General features: G+C 38.9%; 1 protein-coding gene across 7 annotated transcripts in view; it reads left to right on the top strand.

Moving 5' to 3' along the window:
• The window catches only part of GAS2 (growth arrest specific 2), a 98,122-nt gene that overhangs the window by 17,048 nt on the left and 61,592 nt on the right, over positions 1 to 19,482 (top strand). For all 7 annotated transcript variants that reach the window (XM_040608465.1, XM_040608462.1, XM_040608467.1 and 4 more), the window contains exon 3: positions 1,240 to 1,364. In XM_040608465.1, the coding sequence (XP_040464399.1) occupies positions 1,240 to 1,364 (125 nt within the window). The remainder of the gene's footprint in view (positions 1 to 1,239; positions 1,365 to 19,482) is intronic.

Genomic DNA, 19,482 nt, shown 5'->3' with positions numbered 1-19,482 from the left:
TTTGAGAAGCAGGAGTGGATCTGGATGGGATGAGGAACCACACTCACTTCAGTTTAAGGGTTTTTTATTTTTTTTTTTTTAGCAGAGTAGACTATTTTTACTGGTGATCACTGTGCAATAGCCTGTGAAAAATGAATTGATAGTGTTATTCCTGTTCCCAAATGTCATATGTAAATATCACCAAGAAGAAATAAACCCTGTCTTAATAGGAAGAGCAAGAATTATGCCTTGATGCTCTCTTGATATTTGTAGGAGTTAAGAGGGCTAAAAAATACAGCTGCTGGTCGAAAAAAAGTGTCCAAACAGAAGGCAAATTTTCCAGCAGAAATGTGAAAATTGAAAACCTTTGATAAGAAACAGGAATGTTTTTACCGGGAAATGATGTTAAGATCCTGGACGTTTCGTCCAGGGTGGTAAATGATTCCCTTCTCATCTGGCCAGTCCAGCCTTGTCAGAATGCACATCTTGTCATGGGACTCTTGTCATCTCCTCCACCAGGAGTAATTATGGTGTAACGGAAGGTCATCTGGTCTGCTGTAACCAGGGAGGACAATCTGTGGCAACTGAAGGACAGCGTCATCTGGCATGATAATAATTGATATATTTTGAAATCAGAGTATTTAGGCTTTGTACTTTGGGTGAAAATGTTAATATGTGTCAAGTGTTATATAACGTGAAATGCCTCTTTCTCCTTTTTTTAAAATGTACTCGAGTTCTGAAAAAGCTCTTTTAAAGGAGTGTTGCCATCACAAGTATTATCTTGTCATTTTTTTGCGAACTGAAGTCTTAAAGTCTTTTTTAAAAAATACAGTCCTTCTTGACATGGTTTTGTACTTTTCTTACAATATCAACTGCAGTAGTGTTAGCAGCTCTTAATCTATAGCTACCCGTGCACACTGGTGTAAAGCAATTGTCTCCTGTACTCTGGTTTTAAAAACACGCTGTTAAAAGCACTGGGATTTCATGAGTAAAATGAGGTATGTGGAGTCTGATATGCTAGAGTTGTTTTTCAAATAGCACGTGCCTTCCCAAAGAAAGCATGTTATTTTTGTATAATTTGCTGTATATCTACCAGGAAAGTAGTAGTGAGGTTATTGGCTAAATATTTGAAATAATGCAAGTTTTACAGTTAAAGCATATTTCAAATTGTTAAGATTTCTATTTCTTTCTCTTTTTACACATGTGCAGTCTATACTATTGCATGCTTTCTGCCATGTTAACTTTCTGTTTGCTGTTCAGGTAGAGAAATAACAGCAGAAACCTTTATGGAGAAATTGGATAATGGTGCCTTACTTTGTCGGTTAGCTGAGACCCTGCAGGAGAAATTTAAAGAAAACAGCTTTGATGCAAACAAGCCTGGCAAAGTAAGTGTCCGTAAATGTTCTAGCATGCATTATCAGTATCTGAGGTGTCTGATTGTTTTGGGACTGAAATTTTTTGTGCAATTAACAGATTTCATTTGTGGAAGCTCTGCAAATGGGCAGGCAGGTAATTGGTCTGTGTAGAAAAATTACAATACAAAATTGGGTGAATAAATACTTCAGGGGTGATGATTAAGGTAGCTATGAGAGGTGTTTACTCAAAAATGACTTGTAACGTGGGGGATAAGGCAGAACAAGCTCTAGCATTGTGATGTGGTAGCTAATGGAGAAAATGTGACCCTTGTATTTATTTGCAAGGAGAATATTAAGTAGCTGTGGGAGGTGCCATTTCTTCCATAAACGGTTCTAGCGAGACCAATAATCAAATTCTGTAGTTAGTTTTGGTGCCGTGAGTTTAAAGGTCCTGTTGGTATACTGGAAGGGGCTCAGTAAAGAATTGAAAGAATGATGTGGAAAATGTGAACCTTCAGAAGATGTTGAAGAACTTTGTGAAGATAAGGTTAAGATCTTGCTTGCCTGCAACCTCCCTTTTATTTAAATTTTTTTGTAGGACAGTCTTATTGGGAGAAATTCAAAGGTATAGCAAGTTTCTTTCTGGGAGAATTTAAATGGCTGACATACTACTGCATTTATTGTGAAACTGCTTTTATTTTTGTTGAATTCAGATAAATCTTCCTTGAAAGCTAAAACAGGCAAATACACATCAAGTAAAAAGAGCCCAAGAGCAGAAATAGCATAATGCATCTTCTATTCTTGACTTGTTCTCATTGCTTGTCTGTAGCAGAAATTGAGGCATGGCATAACATTTGTCAGCAGTTCTGAGGACTGACAGCCTTGTGTCAGCTGCAGCTGTTAAAGTTGTTTTTCTTGGTTCCAAGCTCGTAATTGTGTTGCGGAAGAAAATGGACTAAGGCAGGTTTTATTTATTTATTTATTTTATTATTTTTGAACTTTCTGTCGGGGGTGTAGGGGGTGTTGTTGTTTGCTTGCTTTGGATTTTTCTTTGTAAAGAAAAAGGATGAGATAGCTGGGAAGAAAGATAAGAACTAAAATAGAGAGGGAAGGAAGCCTTCCTTCACAAAGGAGGAAAAGCCAGCTGGAACTCATATTTTATATTTCAAATTATAAGCATCAGTACTGGATGACTTCCGATTTCCTCTTTATGATAAGGTCCAGCTTGTCTTCACCTAACTGGTGGCCTGTTAGCATCATGGTAGCTCCGAAGCTAAGAAAGCACTTCTGGCAGTCTTTTTGGCTAAGCCTAGGAACTGGCTGGGCAAAAAGAGGAGTTACTCGTTGTCTTGGTTTTTTCGCTTACCAAACAAACAAGCAAAAGGTACCATTCTTGACAAAAATGACCAAAAGCTTCAGTGAATACGCAAAAGGTAAACTTGGTGACATAGTTCTAAAACATTCCCTTTTCATATCTTGCTCGGCTAGTGTACTAGAAAATGAATTAAATTATGAAATGTAAAGCATTCTTTTACAGACTAACAACTCAGAAAGCCATGTCTATTTAATATAAAAATCTCAAGGAAAATAATAGTCATAAATTCTACTACAAAGTCCTAGGGAATATTCAGAAATTCAAAGAATATGTTTTTGTTAGGTATCTAACTATTGCTTTGGGGGATTTTGGTTGTTTTGTTGGTTTGGATTTTGGGTTGTTTTGTTTTGAGGTGTTTGGGTTTTTTTTGTTATCATCAGACTTTTGTCAGATGGTGGCTCATTTGAAGAGAGCTGCCATTTGGAAAGATGTCCCAGAAATGTGCCAATGTTCGGTACTTCTGTGTTTTGCCACTGAAAAGAGGTACGCCTCCTTTCTTTCATTAACGTCCTCAGCTGAGACTATGGCCTGCCTGACATCAGTTAGCTGAATCCCTTTTTTTGAACCTAAGTTACATTCAAAGCCAATTAGACTTTTGTAATCCCATGTGTTGTAATTAACTGAAGTTTCTTGGTCTTTACAAGGTCAAACTGATATAACGGGCAATGCAGTTACAGGGGAAATTTCTGCTCTGCTGCTATCTCCTCAATGTATGTTATTTCATGCTTAGTATAGTAAGAATTCAAAGAAATGGCGGAGTAATAAATTTGTGTCATTGTAGACTATTACGGAGCTATTCATCCTTTCAGATTTTAATTCCCTGTGTAGCAGTCCTAGGCAATAGTACTAGGCTACGCATTGGGAAATCTGACTTGTAGTGCCAAGGAAACTTAGAAGATGATTATACTGTATGAAATTTAGCATAGTAAGAATCCCACAATCCTCCCCTGAATCATTATTGTGCTCTCTGTTAATAATACATGTGGAATTTTGAAGCCATTTGGCCATTTCTCTGTGCACAGGAAAAGGGAATCGTTACGGTCTTTCACCCAGGTGCCCTGGTGACTTCACTGGCAGCTGGAAGAAGCTGCTGACTTCTGTAGACTTTGGTCTCTATCAAAATAGATAACATGCTTTTCTATCCATATATGTAACGTCAAATTTTTTTTTTTTATTTTTTTTTTAGACAGAAGCAGACTGATATGAGTGGCTGCCAGAAGGATCAGCTTGCAGGCAGCACCAGGTTGCAGCTGAGGGAGGGAGACAGGATAAGGCTATAGATAATGGGGGGCTGTGTCTGTCTGTAATCTTGCGAAGTCCCTCCCCAAGCTTGAAGATTTAGTCTGCTTCATAAGTGAAGTTTTTCCTTGCTTGTAAACGACTTCCTAGATGCCAAAGCTCCATGAAATATTTTGGTTTTGGTTTTGTCTTGGAAGATGATGATATAATGTGTTCTACTTGATGTATATGTACTGCTGATCATGAATTCACTTGTGCAGCTCTTTGGGGCTGTCTGGCCAGTTTAGCAGCTACAGGCAACACATGTACAAAGACATTAGAAACTAATATTGCGTGCAATGACTCATCAGTTGTTTGCCATAATTCCTTAAGTTCATATTGCAATACTGTACAGAATGGTGGAGGTGCAGTCCCCTTGCTTGTGGGTGAACGGCTTGTGCAGTATGTTTCTAGTCATAGTCAGTTATGCAGTTTGTTTCTTAACAAAACTGTATCGTGCTCTTTCTCACTAGGGAGCACTGAAATTCAGCTTTCAGGGACCCCCTAGGTCAGAATCAACCTTTTTGAGTGTAGAATAAATTGGGAAGGCGTTAAACCAAAAAAGTCGTGCCTCCCAAAATAACATGTTCCAGATCTGGAAGGAAGATGGTGGTATTGATATAAAAACTTCTTTTTTGTGTCATGTGGAGGCACTTTTGGATATGGGGGACATTTACAAAAGTTAGGAAAGTACTAGTGGTATGATTTGGGAATACAGCTTTAACAAACTGGAAAGGAAATTAGATGTGCAATGCAAAAGTAAAGTCTTCTTTCCGTAGGAGTGAAGGCAATGAAGGAGTAACTTTTTATAAGTTGAGGAGATAGATGGAGTAGCTTTCTATGTGTGACTGAGTAGGTTAGTATTCTTCAGTACAGAAAGAGAACATGGGGGCATACGATGGAACCTGCAAAACAAGGAATGGCATGGTAGGCGTTCAGTCTTTTATATACAGAAAATGTGGGACATTGAATGAAGCTAGCAGGTGCCAAACAAATGCAAGGGAGGCCTTGTTGAGGAACTGGCTGGAAATTTCTTGCCAGTAAATGTTAAAGTTTACCTGGGTTCAAGAAGATACTCAAAGTAATGGAAGAGACACCTCTTGGAAGGCTGCATATACAGGAACCCCATCTAGACAAGGAAGTCCCCACGGCTGAAATTGGTTCGAGCTTGAGAAAGTATTGAGAGGTGTAACGTGTTTACTATGGCCAGCCTGCATCTGTGTTAGATGAACCTTTAGCTGACTCAGGAGGGTCACTCTTGTGTTCTGTACATTATTGTTTCTTGGGGCTGAATGCCTTGCTGGTTGTGCAGGTAGATGTGGGCAAACCTATCCTTTCACAAGGGTCAAACTTCAAAGAAATGTTTTTAAATTCAGGTTGTTACTTGTTGTTTCTCTGTAAAGACGCCTCTTAAGGACTGAATCCCTGCAACTAAAAATAGCACCTGAATCACCCTCCGCTTTGGTATCTGTTATCCAGGGGAGTTATGTGTGATTGAGAGCACTGGAGTACGGCATCTTCTGATGCCATTTACACAGTCTGTGCTCTTTGCCCTTCTGATCTTAATGCCCTAACAGGCACTTTTGGGTATCATAGGAAATACTCTGAATGTGTCCTCCGCGAGTCTAGCTCCCTAACCTTGTGGTGTTTGATTTGTTAATCATTCAGTAATAACTTAAAAGCATTTTGGTTTCTAAAGATGAGGCATTTAACAGTTGTTCATTTCAAAGGATGTTAGGTGTTAGGTTCTTTTGCAAATCCCAGAAGACAGTCTTCTTCATTGTTAAGCAGCAAAACCGTGCTTCAAAACCTGATGATTCTGAAAACATAGATGTTGTATCTGATCCTTTGCTTCAGACAAAAAAAACCAACTTTGAGTTTTAAATGAAAATGGAAATTTTTATTAAGGGGGGTATTACTAGACTGGTGTGACTGTATGATATATTTTCAAAGAAGTCAATTTTCCCACTTTTTGGAGATTTTATAGTCATAAATGAATCCAATCATGTAACTTTATAAAATGACAAGGAGATGACTGATAACAGTCTTTTTAAGAGCTAAAAGTTTCTATGGTAGTGAGTTGTCGGAACTACCTACCACTGCTGCTGCTAATGATCTACTGTTTGTAAACTACAGACTTATTATTTATAGCAGGTGTTATTCTGTAGCAGTGATTTGTGTCACAGGATGCCATTTTGTAATTTTCTCCCATTGGCTTGGATTTCATCTCCATGCTCTCCTGGCAGTATTTCGCTTTTCCTGACAGACAGTTAATTTGAGAATTTCCCAGCTGTACAAACAAATTCAGAGCATCAAGGCATGTGCAGTATGCACAGAGCCCACATTTGTTTGGGCTTAGTTTAGTAAGCCCATTAATTAAGACTTAAAAATAAACATAAATAAATTGTGTTAACAGTTATCACCCTTTTAATAGGCAGAGCATAGTAGTCTGCCCACCATCCTTGAAGCTGCCTATATATTTATGAACGTTCCACTGAAAGCTACATTTTCATGGCAAATGAATGAAAACAGGTTGAGGTGGAATCATCCTTTTTCTCTGAGTTCTCAGGGGTTAATCAGATAGATCTCAAGTCAAATCTCTTTCAGAAGTACTTGTGAATAATCAATCAGAATCTAAAATTCAACCTCATATTTAGGAAGCTGAGATCTAGATTTGATTTGGCCTATTAAAGAAATAAATTAAGTGCAGAAGAAATCCAAATGCAAATATTTAAGTCCTAGAATGTTTAATTCAAGTATGCATTGGATTTTATCCTTCCGATGGGAGCTGGTTTAGTGAGATGAAACTGAATGTGCACTGAAATAAAGCTGTTGCGTAAAAAACAGTGAGTAAATTTTGCCCTAGGATGTGTATGTGCACTTCACTTGAAACAGTCTATGAAACAATAATGTCTACACGCAGACATTCATGTCTTTCCTAACATTAAGAGATTCTGTCCGCCTCTTACCCATAATCCTAGTATCTGAAGTGTGTTTTGCAGTTGTCCCACATCTAAAGCTTTCACTTAATCTTGGGAAATGTATTTAGCAAATCTGTTACTTGATGTTCACTCTGTGACAGTGTTGGCTTCTCAGGGTCAGGCAGGTTTGCGTAAAGTGACATTTTTGGCCTAGTGAGAGAACTTTGAGAGTTACAATTAAGAGATCTAAACCGCTACTTGGGATTGAAGTTTTTTTGCCCGTAATGAAGTTCCAATATTGAAGTTGGATCTGAGAGGTGAAACAATTCAGCAGTTTCACAACTGAAAACTCTGTTTTAAATTTCAAGATGGTTATTTTTCTGAAGAGTCTATCTGTGGAAGCAGAATCCTGTAAACTGAACTACTTGAAAAGCCAGGGAATTGACTTTAATCCTGTCAATATTGAAAGAAGGGGCTTGTGGCAAAAGAACAAGATCATAAACTGGAGGCCCAGTTAATTTTCCATCTCACCTGTAGGCTTATTGTTTGCTTTTGGGAGAATACATGCCTGGGCTTTCATTTTCCCCATCTGTAACTTGGGAATACTGGTCTCTGTGAAACAGGGGCTTGGTCTGTGAACACGGTAAAGTGCTTTGAGTGCTTGGAGTATTGCTGCCCCATCTGGTGGTCTGTGATTGGTGTTAGGTAGTACCCATTACGAAAATAAGTTTGTATTTGACTCTGCTCATTTACAAGACACATGGAAACTTATGGTTCTCTAAATGTAGATAGGAGACAAACCTTTGCTTATGAATTTACTGCTTGAAAGAGCTTTGTGTCTGCTCTGCTATGGTACTGCAAGCAAATGTAGGGAACCTAGTCCTCCTGAATTAGAGAATCTGAACTAATGACTTTAGCATTTGCCTCATCTCCCAAACCAGTGAGAGTCAGGATTGAGTAACAGCTCTGAGTTGGCTCTAAGAATTTATAAGAAAAAAAAAAATTGTTTATGCTAGTTCTATGTTTTCAATTATTCCTTTGCATAAAGGGAATTAAGCAAATGGAGAAATTCTCAGAATCCCGGAGGTTCACGAGGAGTAACAAATGCTTCTGAGTCTGCAAGGCACACATCATCAAAGAAAGCAAAGTGTCTGGCAGCAGTTTAGAAATGAGGAAATTTGAGTTTAGAAATTTTTTTGTATGTTCCTATTCACGTATTATCACATCAGTTAAATAAGAAATGAATACGTTATCGTAACTCTCATTTGTAAGTCATCCAGGAAGATATGTTCAAGTCTTGGATAAGGTGAGACACTTGTACAGATACTGTCAGGTGAAATTGTTGGGGTTTTTTTGTTTACAGAAGGCGGTACATATCTGACAAATTGTAGAAGGTCTAATAGGTCACGTTAGTATATTTTCACTTAAACTGACCGAATAACAAACCAGGAAGAGAACTAGGAAAATATTTAATAATTTCCCAAGACAGCTAACTTGGCTGGTAGACAGGAGGCAGGCTGTGCTTGGCAGAATTCAAAGACTCAGTAGGTGGTTTAAGATCCAACTAAACCTGAATCAACTAGTAAAGACCACAGTATTTTTGAAAGGCTCTTAAAAATGAGGTGGCTAGTAAAAAATTATTTGGGCTAGATATTGTAGTTTATAAAGCCAACACCTAAGCTGTTTGAGCTTCCCTTACTGGAGTTGTCAAAAAGTGGGTGTGCATTAAAATTATTCAGGATATTAAAATGCAAAAAATAGGGCAAACCATAATTTTATTTTCCCTTTTCAAGTAGAAGAGGCCCTTCCCTAAGGAAATCTTCCTTACAAGAAATAATAGAGGTGCTGTGCAATGACAATTCATAAACTTATTATTTTCTTTCAATTGGTCTTTTTGAAATAATATGTTTTGAACTTACTGTTCAAAATAAGTTCTTAATAAGAACAAAACTTAACAGATTTCTAAACAGAATTATGTGAGATTGCTATGAGAGCATCCGTAGATACAATACAGAGAATTGCTTAGATGTTTTTTTATTTTGGAAAGGGTATACATTTTCATGCCTGAAGGTGTAATTTAAGTTCAGATGGAAAGGACTAAGAATAAATTTTCTCTTTGGACAGTCTTTCCTCTTTTTTTGTCTGGTTTGAAGTATTTTTCTCTGAAGTATGTGGATCTTGCTATTCTCGGACCCTGGATGACCAAGCTGAAAGTCCGATCTAAACATGTGGTGGTTTTATTTTCACTGTCGGTTTCAGTTTCTCAACGTTATCTGTGTCCTGTAGATGGGACGCATTCCCAGCAAATAGAGTATTCTGTAAGCTTGGTGCCTTGAGCATGTTTGCCCAGTGCAAAGAGTCCTTAGCTATAGCAGAGCCATGTTCAGGTGCTCTAAGTTATAAATCTGACTCTCCAGTTGGGAACTGCATGAATGTGGTTAGGCTATGAACAGATTCTTTGTGGTCTGGGTCAGCAGTTTGCTTGTCTGCACACTTGTACTTGCTGGAGACTTTTGTTTTGCAGTTAAAAGCTTGTGGAGCCAATTTCTAATCATATAAAATATAGATATGGCCCTCGGTTACTTGAGGGAGGGGGGGAAAAGTACAGCACTGTCTTTTTATGTATTAATCTTTATAGCGTCAGACTGGTGTGGATATGAGAGGAAAAGAATAATCTTCCGAAATGACTCACAAGTGCTAATCCATCTGGAAGGAATCATTTCCACAAGACTGTAAAGCTGTTTGTTAGAGAATTCCTTGTACCTTTCTCAGATATGTCCATAGCTTGCTGAGCTCATGTTCAACTGGATTGGTACCAGGTTTCTTGCAGATACTGTAAGATTTGCCTGAAACAGGTCATGTGGACAAACCCTATATGCTGCAGTAAATAACTCTTACAACTAAAGCTTTTCTGCTTGCATGAGGCTTACATGGTAGGGTAGAGTTCTGTTTTCCACCAGACCATAACAAGAGATTTCTGAAGAAATTATGTAGTTGCCTGATTGGCACCTGAAAGTGGTGCCATCATTGGGGAACTTCTTATAAGCTTGTAGGTGTGCTTTAAGCCATGCCCTATGCTGGGGGCAGAGCTGCACTATCCTGGAAGGAGCACCAAGACTTCATGGCTCTTCAGATTGTTCCTCCCGCTAATTCTTGTTGTCCTTGGGAAAACATGGCTTCTTGCCGTGTTTGACTGAAGCACAGTTAATCCGTGTGTGAACTGGCCTTGCTCTTCTCAGTAATGTAGAAATGAGGTAGGGATTCTCCCTCCGCTCCTATTCGACATTGCGGAAATCATCAGAATTTGCATCAAGGTAATGGTCCTGGAAAAAGCAGTGCAGATTTAACCTGTTAACTGCCTGTTAGCTCCAGCTTTGGAAAATATAATGATTCAGATGGCAAATCAGGTCAAGAGGAGAAGGAAACTTGGATTTCTGATATCATTCAACTAGAAAACAACTCAAGTTTTTACCCAGAGATAGTTCATTACAATTGCTTTTGTTTGGAATACTAATACTGACATACTTCACAAAATCTGCATTAAACCTGGAAGTTTTTATATCATTTTTACTTCAGTCCAGGCATTGCAAACAGAGCTGGCATATTTTTGGAGAGAAATACGTAAGCAACCATTTATATATTTGCTGGATTTTGCCTCTTATGTGAAATGCATTGTATCATTCCTATTTATTTTCTTAAGTCTTTTAAATCAAACTGTAAAAATCTTTGCAACAGATCTTTCTATGGAGCTTTTTATTTAGACTGTTAGAATTGTCTGGAACAGAAATATGAGGGATTTGAATAGAAATTAGTGAATATTTCTAAAAGCTTGAGAAAATGTAATTTAGACCAACTATCTTCAGCTGAACTGTGTTATTCTTAGGGCAAACTTAGTGTTAGTTTTTGGTGAATTAATAAGTAAGAACTACAGAATTTGGTCCATTTACCAATAGTGAGTCTTGAACTTAAAATGATGAGCCAAAATTTCTGAAGCAACGGAAACAGTGAACATACCGTTATAAGAAGCAACTGCAGTGCAGAAGGAGAAAACAGAAGTCACTGAAGCATAGACACCAATTTATAGGTATCATAATTGGGTTTAATCTGTTTGTTTAAATGTGTATTCCTATTTGGGCTTGTATTTGTAAATTGGCCCAAATTGCTTCAAGTATACAATAAAGTTTTGTTTGCAACTTTAGATGCTGATTTAAAGTTAGTATGGACGTTTGGCTGTATAGATTTAATGTTCCAACATGTTTTTCAAATCAGGGCCATTTTTAAATTCTATGCCAGCTTAGAATTCCCAGGGCTCTAGCAGTTTCCTTGTGGGTTCTAATTGGAAAGCTCACAGAAAATCACATTGTTTATCATGAAGGCAAAGATGCTTTTCTTTAAAATGAACATACAGAGCTTTGGAGAATCAGACTTACCTGCAGTGACCTACATGTGAAATTCTTTCTGGGCATTTTCAGCATCTGCATAAAAACTGTATCTTAAACATCTGGAAATCCAAAAAGTGAACAGATGAAGCATCTGTAAAAATTCTGTCTTCCTGTAGACTGTGTAGATTTCTATCACACTCTTCCTTGACACTTGGCTCATGTTAGGTAAAGCACCATTTGGAACTAATCTTACTGAAAAAGCTGGGACCCCCACCCCACAACGCTGCCTCTCACTTCAGAAGGTCACAAAGCGTGAGATTGATCACTGAGAGAAAAACTGGAGGAAAGGGAAGAAGAGGGATGACTGTAACACAGCAGTATACCCAGGATTGTAATAATTAAATGAAGGAATTTGAATGGTTTCTGACACTTGTTATTCAGACTGCTCGTTGAAGGTTATCCACAAATTCCAAAGAAATATCTTGGCTATTTGAACTATATTACTCCACACTGGAAATGGACATATAGAAACATCTTCTGGTATGAAATCTTAGGATCTATAATGTGTTATGGTGGACTTTCAATATTCAGACTGAAATTTTCTAAGCATTGTCCTTAGCTTGAGTTCTCCTGGAATGATTAAGGGGAAAAAGTGATTTTGAAATTTCTGTGTCTCAAATGGGTTGTTTTTGCCAAAATTTAATATTTGTCATATTTAACTTGATTTTGAGAGAATCATATCCCCTTAAAGGACGTGATGTTTGATAAGACATGATTGTGGGTTAAGATGCTTTTTGAAATGTGCCCTAAGAAAATCCACTGAGTATTGATCAGTTTGTATCTCGTGGAATAATTGCTACTTGTGGATGTAGTTGCCATGCTCATTCAGAGGTTGTGCTGTGTGACAATGAAATAGCCACAAACAACTTAGTCAAAGGTAATGCTTTTCTCATGTTCAGTGTTTTTCTCATTAAGTTACAACATAAATGAGGAAAATGTAGAAACTAAGATTCTTCAACCTCTTCAGCTAAGTCTACATTAATTCAACTCTGGCTTCTGTGGTTGTGGTGGGGAGAAGCTCACAACCATGTATTAAAGATAAGATGTAATTGTCCTCTGAAAGAGCAACTGTGAGAATTGCCCCATTCTGTTCTAATAACGTTATTTAAGAAACCTATTAGGAGGTGCTAATTTTAAAAATCCACATTTAAACATAAATTCTGAAAACCAGAGGTCTAAGGAGAAAGTACGGAGCTTTTAATGAATGGAAATGAGCTATTGAATCCCAGGCTTTGGCTCTTGCATTTTTTTTCAGGAACACTGAAAGGAGATCTTTGTCATGCCATGCCATGCCATGACTTACCTTAATGTCTCTGTCTTAGTTTCTCTGTTTATAAAATTTTAAATAAATGTGTTTTTGTTTTAATCATTGCAGTCTCTTGCTTTAATGGTAATAGTGTTAAAGAGAAAGACTACCACATTAGATAAAAAACCACAACCAAACAACAAACCATCTTTTGATTTTTGCATTTGGCCTGCCTGCTAGCATTTTCAGATTGTAGGTAAGTAGAAGTAATGGCTTTTAATTTGTGGTGCACACCTGCCTGGAATTTAAGTTACTCAGACAAGGTCTTTGAAAGACTATTAATAAAAGTGAACTTGTCAGTAGGCCAAGATATGTTATAGAGTTAGATGTCTGGAGGTTTTGAAAGTCAATTTATAGACTTCTCCAAGACTTCGGACTGTAGTGACTTAATCCCATCCTCAATTACACAAATTGAGTGGACAGGAAAAGGGTCTGACATCTGTTTAAATGGGCTCTTTGTTGTCAGCTTCTATTAGTTGTGCGTCACTTGCTCTCCAATGGAAGGTTCCTGGCTGTTGATCTCGGTGTGTTATCCAGCTGCCCACTAGCCAGCCTCTCAGGGGTGGCCGCCTGATTCTGGCAGATGTTGTGATTTTGTCTCCTTATGCTGAAATGGGCATGCCCCTTGGCTGCATTTAAACTAGTTATTAGTCAGTCAATCAAATGTGCTTAAGTTGGTGAATGAAGCTTCAGTCTTGCCAATTTTTGACGTTATTTACAACTGGGTATCCCAGTTGTCAGGTGCCTTATACATGAACTGAATCATCTCTTGGGTTCCTTGGTTTTCTAACGCACTCCTGGAAGTAGGAGTTGCAGTGTTTCTGTTAAATTAGTGTTTTGTAATTATTAATTAACCCCAACTTTTTTGGAATTATAAACAACATATTTATCTTTTGCTGTGTGACTGGTAAGCTGTGTCCAGGACAGAACACTGAGAATAACAAAGCCATGAAGAAAATCTTAACTTTTAAAACTACATCGTCGTTAATTAAGTTTCTTCTCCATCTATGCTTACTCTTAAGAAGCTGAAACTAACACTACGTAGAAGAAGTGGGAAAATGTATTCTAGCATGGCCAGCAGGTCAAAGGAGGTGATTCTCCCCCTCTGCTCTGCTGGAGTACTCCATCTGGAGTGCTGCGTTCAGCTCTGGAGCCCCCAGCACAAGAAGGACATGGACCTGTTGGAATGAGTCGAAAGGACGTCCACAAAGATGATCAGAGGACTGGAGCGCCTCTCCTACGAAAACAGGCTGGGAATTGTGGTTAAGCCTGGCAAAGAGAAGGCTCCAGAGAGACCTTGTAGCACCTTTCCAGTACCTAAAGGGAGCTTATAAATGGGGACAGACTTTTTAGTAAGGCCTGTAGTGACAGCAGAAGAGCGTAATGGTTTTAAACTAAGAGGGCAATCTAGATTGGATATGAGGAAGAAATTCTTTACGATGAGGGTGGTGAGGCACTGGCACAGGTTGCCCAGAGAAGTTGTGGATCCCTGGCAGTGTTCAAGGCCAGGCTGGACGGGGCTTGGACCAGCCTGGTTTAAGGTGTCCCTGCCTGTGGCAGAGGGGTTGGGGTTTGGAACTAGGTGATCTTTGAGGTCCCTTCCAACCCAAGCCATTCTATGATTTGGTACACTGACAATAATAGCATAGCTGAACCGTTCACTTAGTTTTGTATTTATTTAAATGTTGTAGTCTGTATGTTGATGTAAAGCATTGGTGAAGTTAATTATTTTTATTGGCATATTATAAATCTGTTAGATATTTCAAAGCAATCACAAATGCTTTCTTAGGATCTAGGAAGTTGACAATGAGTGATTTTTGGCTTTTGATGATCTTTGCGGTGATTGCATAGGGTAAAAATCTGGTCAACACATGATCTTGAAACCGTAAATCCAACCTGCTGTTCCATTAAAATGACATTTATCTACAGTACTTAATATGACAGTGCAGAGACTGTATTTCAGAGAAGGACAATGTTTTGCCAGTTGTTAAGTGAATTACTTAGGGATGCTTTCTTTGTTGTAAGTGCAATGTCATTTTTCATCAATCTGGAAGCTGTTCCTGGTTCCATGTCTGCTGAAGAGTTTGGCAATTGTTATTGATTTCTCCTAAGCCTTCAAAATTTTCATGCTAAGTTTTTGTTTTTTAAATTTTCCTGGATTTTAACTTTTATTGTGGCTTTGGGAAGGGTGGGTGGTTTTGGGTTTTTTTTCTTACATTTTATTTTTTGCAGTGGCAGATGCTTGATTTTAAATTCTATATATGTATTTCCATGTTTGGAATTCCTTCTGTTCATTCTGAATATGTGTTTAGCACATTCTTTTGATTGTTGGTCCAGTCATTATATTTGGGAAGTGTTCTCTCCCGTAGTAAACAGGGGAGGGGGAAAACAAAACTGCCTCCCTCCCCTCCCCCGCCCCTCCCCCACCAAGGAGCATTTATTAGGCCTTGTAGGTGTTACAGTTTTATTTATTTAATACCTAGTTCATACTTGTTCTTAGAACGGTTATTCACTAAACCTGAATTTTGGCACTGCAAAGCAGTCTAATGTAAACTTAATTTTTCCTTTGCTGAAATGAGTGTCTGGGACACCACTTCTGTGATTTATAAATGGGCTCCGAAATACTTTAGGTTTGAGTTCTGGAAGAATTAATGATAGCAACTAAATCAGTGTTGGTTGGCTAAGGATATTGTCCCTTAGTGGTGAGGTGAATTTTAACAGCTCAATAGGAGTAAGTTCCTGTAGCAGTGCGTGTCAGTTCACTTAGGCTTAACAAATGAATAAAAGATGAGGAGCAAAATCATATTTACAGAGAAGATTGTAGCAGCACTTCTTTTCTGTGTGCTAATGAGCTAATTCAGATTTTGTAAGGGGGAGGAGGGCTTTGCTAAGAATAGCTGAACAAAATGAGAGGAGAATTTAAGAAGAAAAATAGCTCTGTGGCTAGTAGCAAAGTTAAAGGCAAAATTGTAAAGAGTTCTGAAACAGGTACATGTTCTGTCTGATATAGTTGCATGTCAATGTGAATTTATGCTCACATAACACTAAATAGCCCTATGAAAGACACCACTGCAGCCAGATACCGCAATCTCCATACTGTAATTTCCTCCCTATTTTGGTTAATGTAGGTTATCTGTCAATAAAAGCAATTTTTACCTCTGAGTGCTTAGCTAACTGTAACCCTCCTCCATAACAAACAAAATTGCTAATCTTTTTTCTTTTATTCAGATGTGAGTGACAGTTCAAAAAGTTGTGAAATTATCTATTTGAAGAACAACGTTTGAGTAGGAATCTTCAGCATGGCTCAAGTCTACTATAAAAAGATGGGATATGTTACACACTGTTGTGGACCCTCGTTCTGGAAAATCAGTACAAAAAATACATTTTTCCATGTGATTTCAGAGCATTGGTGTAAGAGAGTCCCTTTTGGGTTTAGAATTTAACCTGAGAGCATTTTTCCAGGATTGCATCATATGTTTCACTCACACTTTCACATCCTGCATTAAACCACATGCATGCACATCAACAAGACAAGATTGTAAAAGGAGTGTAACTGGGGAATTGTTTTCATGATATTTGGTAGGAGTAATTGCGGCCACTGCTGTTTCAAAGCAACTGCGGTTATATTATACTATGTCAACAAAAGTCACTTTTGCCAGATGGAAACCTAATTACTTTAGAATGATCTGTTAGAAAGCACTTTTGAGATAGTCAGGCCATTTATACGAATCAGTAAAAAAACATTTGTGCATGAAACCTTTCTTAAATAAGAGCTTTCATGCGTTACAGGTTGAACATTACAGTGATAGTTTTGGAAATATTAAAAAAGGAGACTTCTATTTAAAAGGTGGTAGGGAAATTTATTAGGTGATAAGAAAATATGAGTATTACCCTGTGATTTTTGTGATAAAGCTGATTGTGCTATTGTTGAATAGAGCAGAGGGGTGGTTTTGCTGTTCTCTTTGGCAAGACCCTAATATTGTGGGAGGTGGGATGAGATACAGAATGTACATTTCAGTGAGATCATGTGATGCCACGGATATTTATTTGTGTAGTATTTGCTCCATAAAATGACTTAAAGCTTCTTTTTTTGCCTTTTTTTCTCTTTCAATAATATAGGTTTTTTCCCTTCTGTAGTCCAGGACATGCCTTCTGTTTACATTTGGGTATTGGTCCCTTTGAGTTTCTTAGGGCACCCATTAAACAGACATTTTTTTCTGTCACTGTTAAACCAGGATGTCACAAGTTGGGTTTGTTAAGTGTGATAGTTCTGTACCTAGACTCAGTATTTGCTGTTGTAGCTTTTACTACCAAAGTATTTTTCTAAAAGACACTGTAATCTCTATAATTGTAAAAGAAATGTTGCAAGCTCCGTGGATATCTGAGCTTCGTAGTGAAGCTAGGTTGACTGATGTGTGTAAAGGTCTGTCTTAGTTGTCAAGGTATAGATAAGTAATTTACGGATAGTCTGTCAGGTACATGGTGTTTTAGATGGTGTATTTGCTGACTCTTAACTGCATAGATTTCTGACACATAAACCATCTGTTCTGAATTGCTTTCCTTGAAAGTCATTACGGTCTACCTAAATCAGAAGACATAAAACATGTAGAACCAGATTTATTCATATGTTGTTAGTACCGGGGAGCAGCAGTGACCCAGGGGAATGATAAAGTTTTCAGCATTCCTGCCTGGCATTGTGGTGCCTTCCCAACAGCCCCTTAAAAGAAAGGCACTGCAGATTCTCCTGGCAACCTCTTCACTCGTAGCTCCTTTTGTACTGCTGAGGGCATCTGTGCCAAGGAGCAGCTCCTGGTCTCCAGGACCAGTGCTGCAGACTTGCTCATGCCCTGTGGGCTCAGGGCCAAGTAGAGCAGATGGGTTCTGCCTGCGCTGGGCCCAAGTTTCCTCTAATTGCCAGAAGGCAGCCACCAGCCACATAGCACAGTTGGTTTTTTTTTGGTGGCTCTTCTCCTAGTTCAGATTTCCTGAAATAATACGAGGGTTTTATCATAGATTTCCAGAACTGCATCTAATACCCTCTAGCACACCATGAAAGAATATAGGCTGGTTAGCAGGGAATGTGGCAGGACAAAGTAGTTTCAAGGCACAGAATCGTCTGGGCTGAGTTAGGGAACTGAGTGGAATGGAAGGAAACAAACCTCGTATGATTTCACCTGTTCTGGGCTGTTCCTGGGGTTATAAAACCGGTTTGGTCTTGGAGAAGACTTGCTAGCTTTCTGCAAAGGAGACCCTGAGAGCAAAGTAATGTATAGGCACTGTGGAAGATCCAGAGGTGAGAACTGAAGAGTGAACTGGGAGGTGACATGATTTGACACTGCAGGTCTGCTTTCACACGGAAAGTAACTGTAGCTTTATCTCCTTTTCATGCTCTCTGAAGTAGCTTATGTAAGTGCCAGGAATATTGGAGCTGGCTTCTTGTCAACTTGTTCTTGTCACTGCTACTAACCCCTTACAAGGTCGTCCAGGATTTGTGCTCTGAATTAGACGTAATCATTCAAAAATTCCAAAAAGTATAGTTTTGTCAGGTATAATATGTTTGGTCTCCTGACTGTTGGCTTGTTAAGTCAGTTGGTTCCACATCTATGTATCCATGTTAGCACTTTGCATACTCTAGTCCAAGCAGAGGTATTATGGGAAAAGAAATTCACTCCATTTGATTTAAATGGTGTTAAATCTGATTCCGTGAGAACATGATAAAACGTTGTATGTACAGTGGATTTTTTATGTAATTAGACTAAGATATAATACTATGAAATGGCACCTCTTTGAATCTACTTACAAGGTAGGTTGATTATCAACTACCTATGTATTTCCAAAGGGTTTAATTGTGCAGAAACACTAAAAACTGCAAAATAATTTCTACCGGGACCTGAGGGAACCAAAATACCTGAGCAGTCATGAGCAGCCTCACCTGGGGCCTCAACCTCACCCTCTGCCCATGGCCCAGGAGCTCGCTTTCACCTCAACCCCACTTCTTGGCTGAGCCGTGCTGTGGCCAGACCATCTGCAGCCTGGCTTCCTGCTGGCTGGGCTTTGTGGCTGGAGCCTCACATCTGCTGTAGCCTTGTGTCCAGCCTTGTCTTGTCTTCTGCTGTTTCTGACTTGTCTTGCTAGACAGTAGACCTGACCTGTTGCCCCATCTTGTCATGGGACGGTTGGCTAAGGTTGGTATGTCACCAGCACTGCCGTACTTGGGTGCTGTGGGACTGCACCGCTGCCCGTGAGGGCTGCCACCCCTGTGCTGGGGTCACCCTTGGCTCCTGGCTTGTCTTCCCTCCTGGAGCAGCCCAACTCTTGCTGCTCCCTACCTGTTTCCCATCTTTCCCTGTGCTGCTGTTGGTAAGTCAAACATCCCTGCCCATGCTGCTTGTTTCTTTTCTGCACTGGAGGAGGTAAGGTCAGGTTAGACCTTTGCTGGGGAAATTATTTTGAAGTGGGAACTTCTTTAAGGTTTTTACAATGTTTTGTGTAAGTTTTTAGTAGAAAATCATGAAGCCAAAGGCTTGTTTTGACAGCTTTTCTCCAAATGCAGACTGGACCAGTTGACCTTGCTCCAGCAGGCTGCCAGAGTTTTGTGTGACTCCTTTTAACAGAAGCGGGTGCTTTTTTAAGGTTATTAGACTTGTCCAATTAAAATTTCCTGAGAAAGGATGCAGCAGGGGCAGAGATGGGTGAATGCTGCATTACTTCTTCCTAGAGACTGTAAGTCACAGGGGGAAACTGAAGGTGTGAAGTCTGTAGAGTATAATGAGAACTTGCCTCGGGGTACAGATGCTTATTGCTTCTTTGAAGAAATTAGTGTAAT

This window comes from Falco naumanni, chromosome 10 (genome assembly GCF_017639655.2).
Source record: "Falco naumanni isolate bFalNau1 chromosome 10, bFalNau1.pat, whole genome shotgun sequence".
Classification (NCBI taxonomy): Eukaryota; Metazoa; Chordata; class Aves; order Falconiformes; family Falconidae; genus Falco; species Falco naumanni.
The sequence above is the reverse complement of the archived record's forward strand: the minus strand, read 5'-3'. Positions and strand labels throughout refer to the sequence as shown.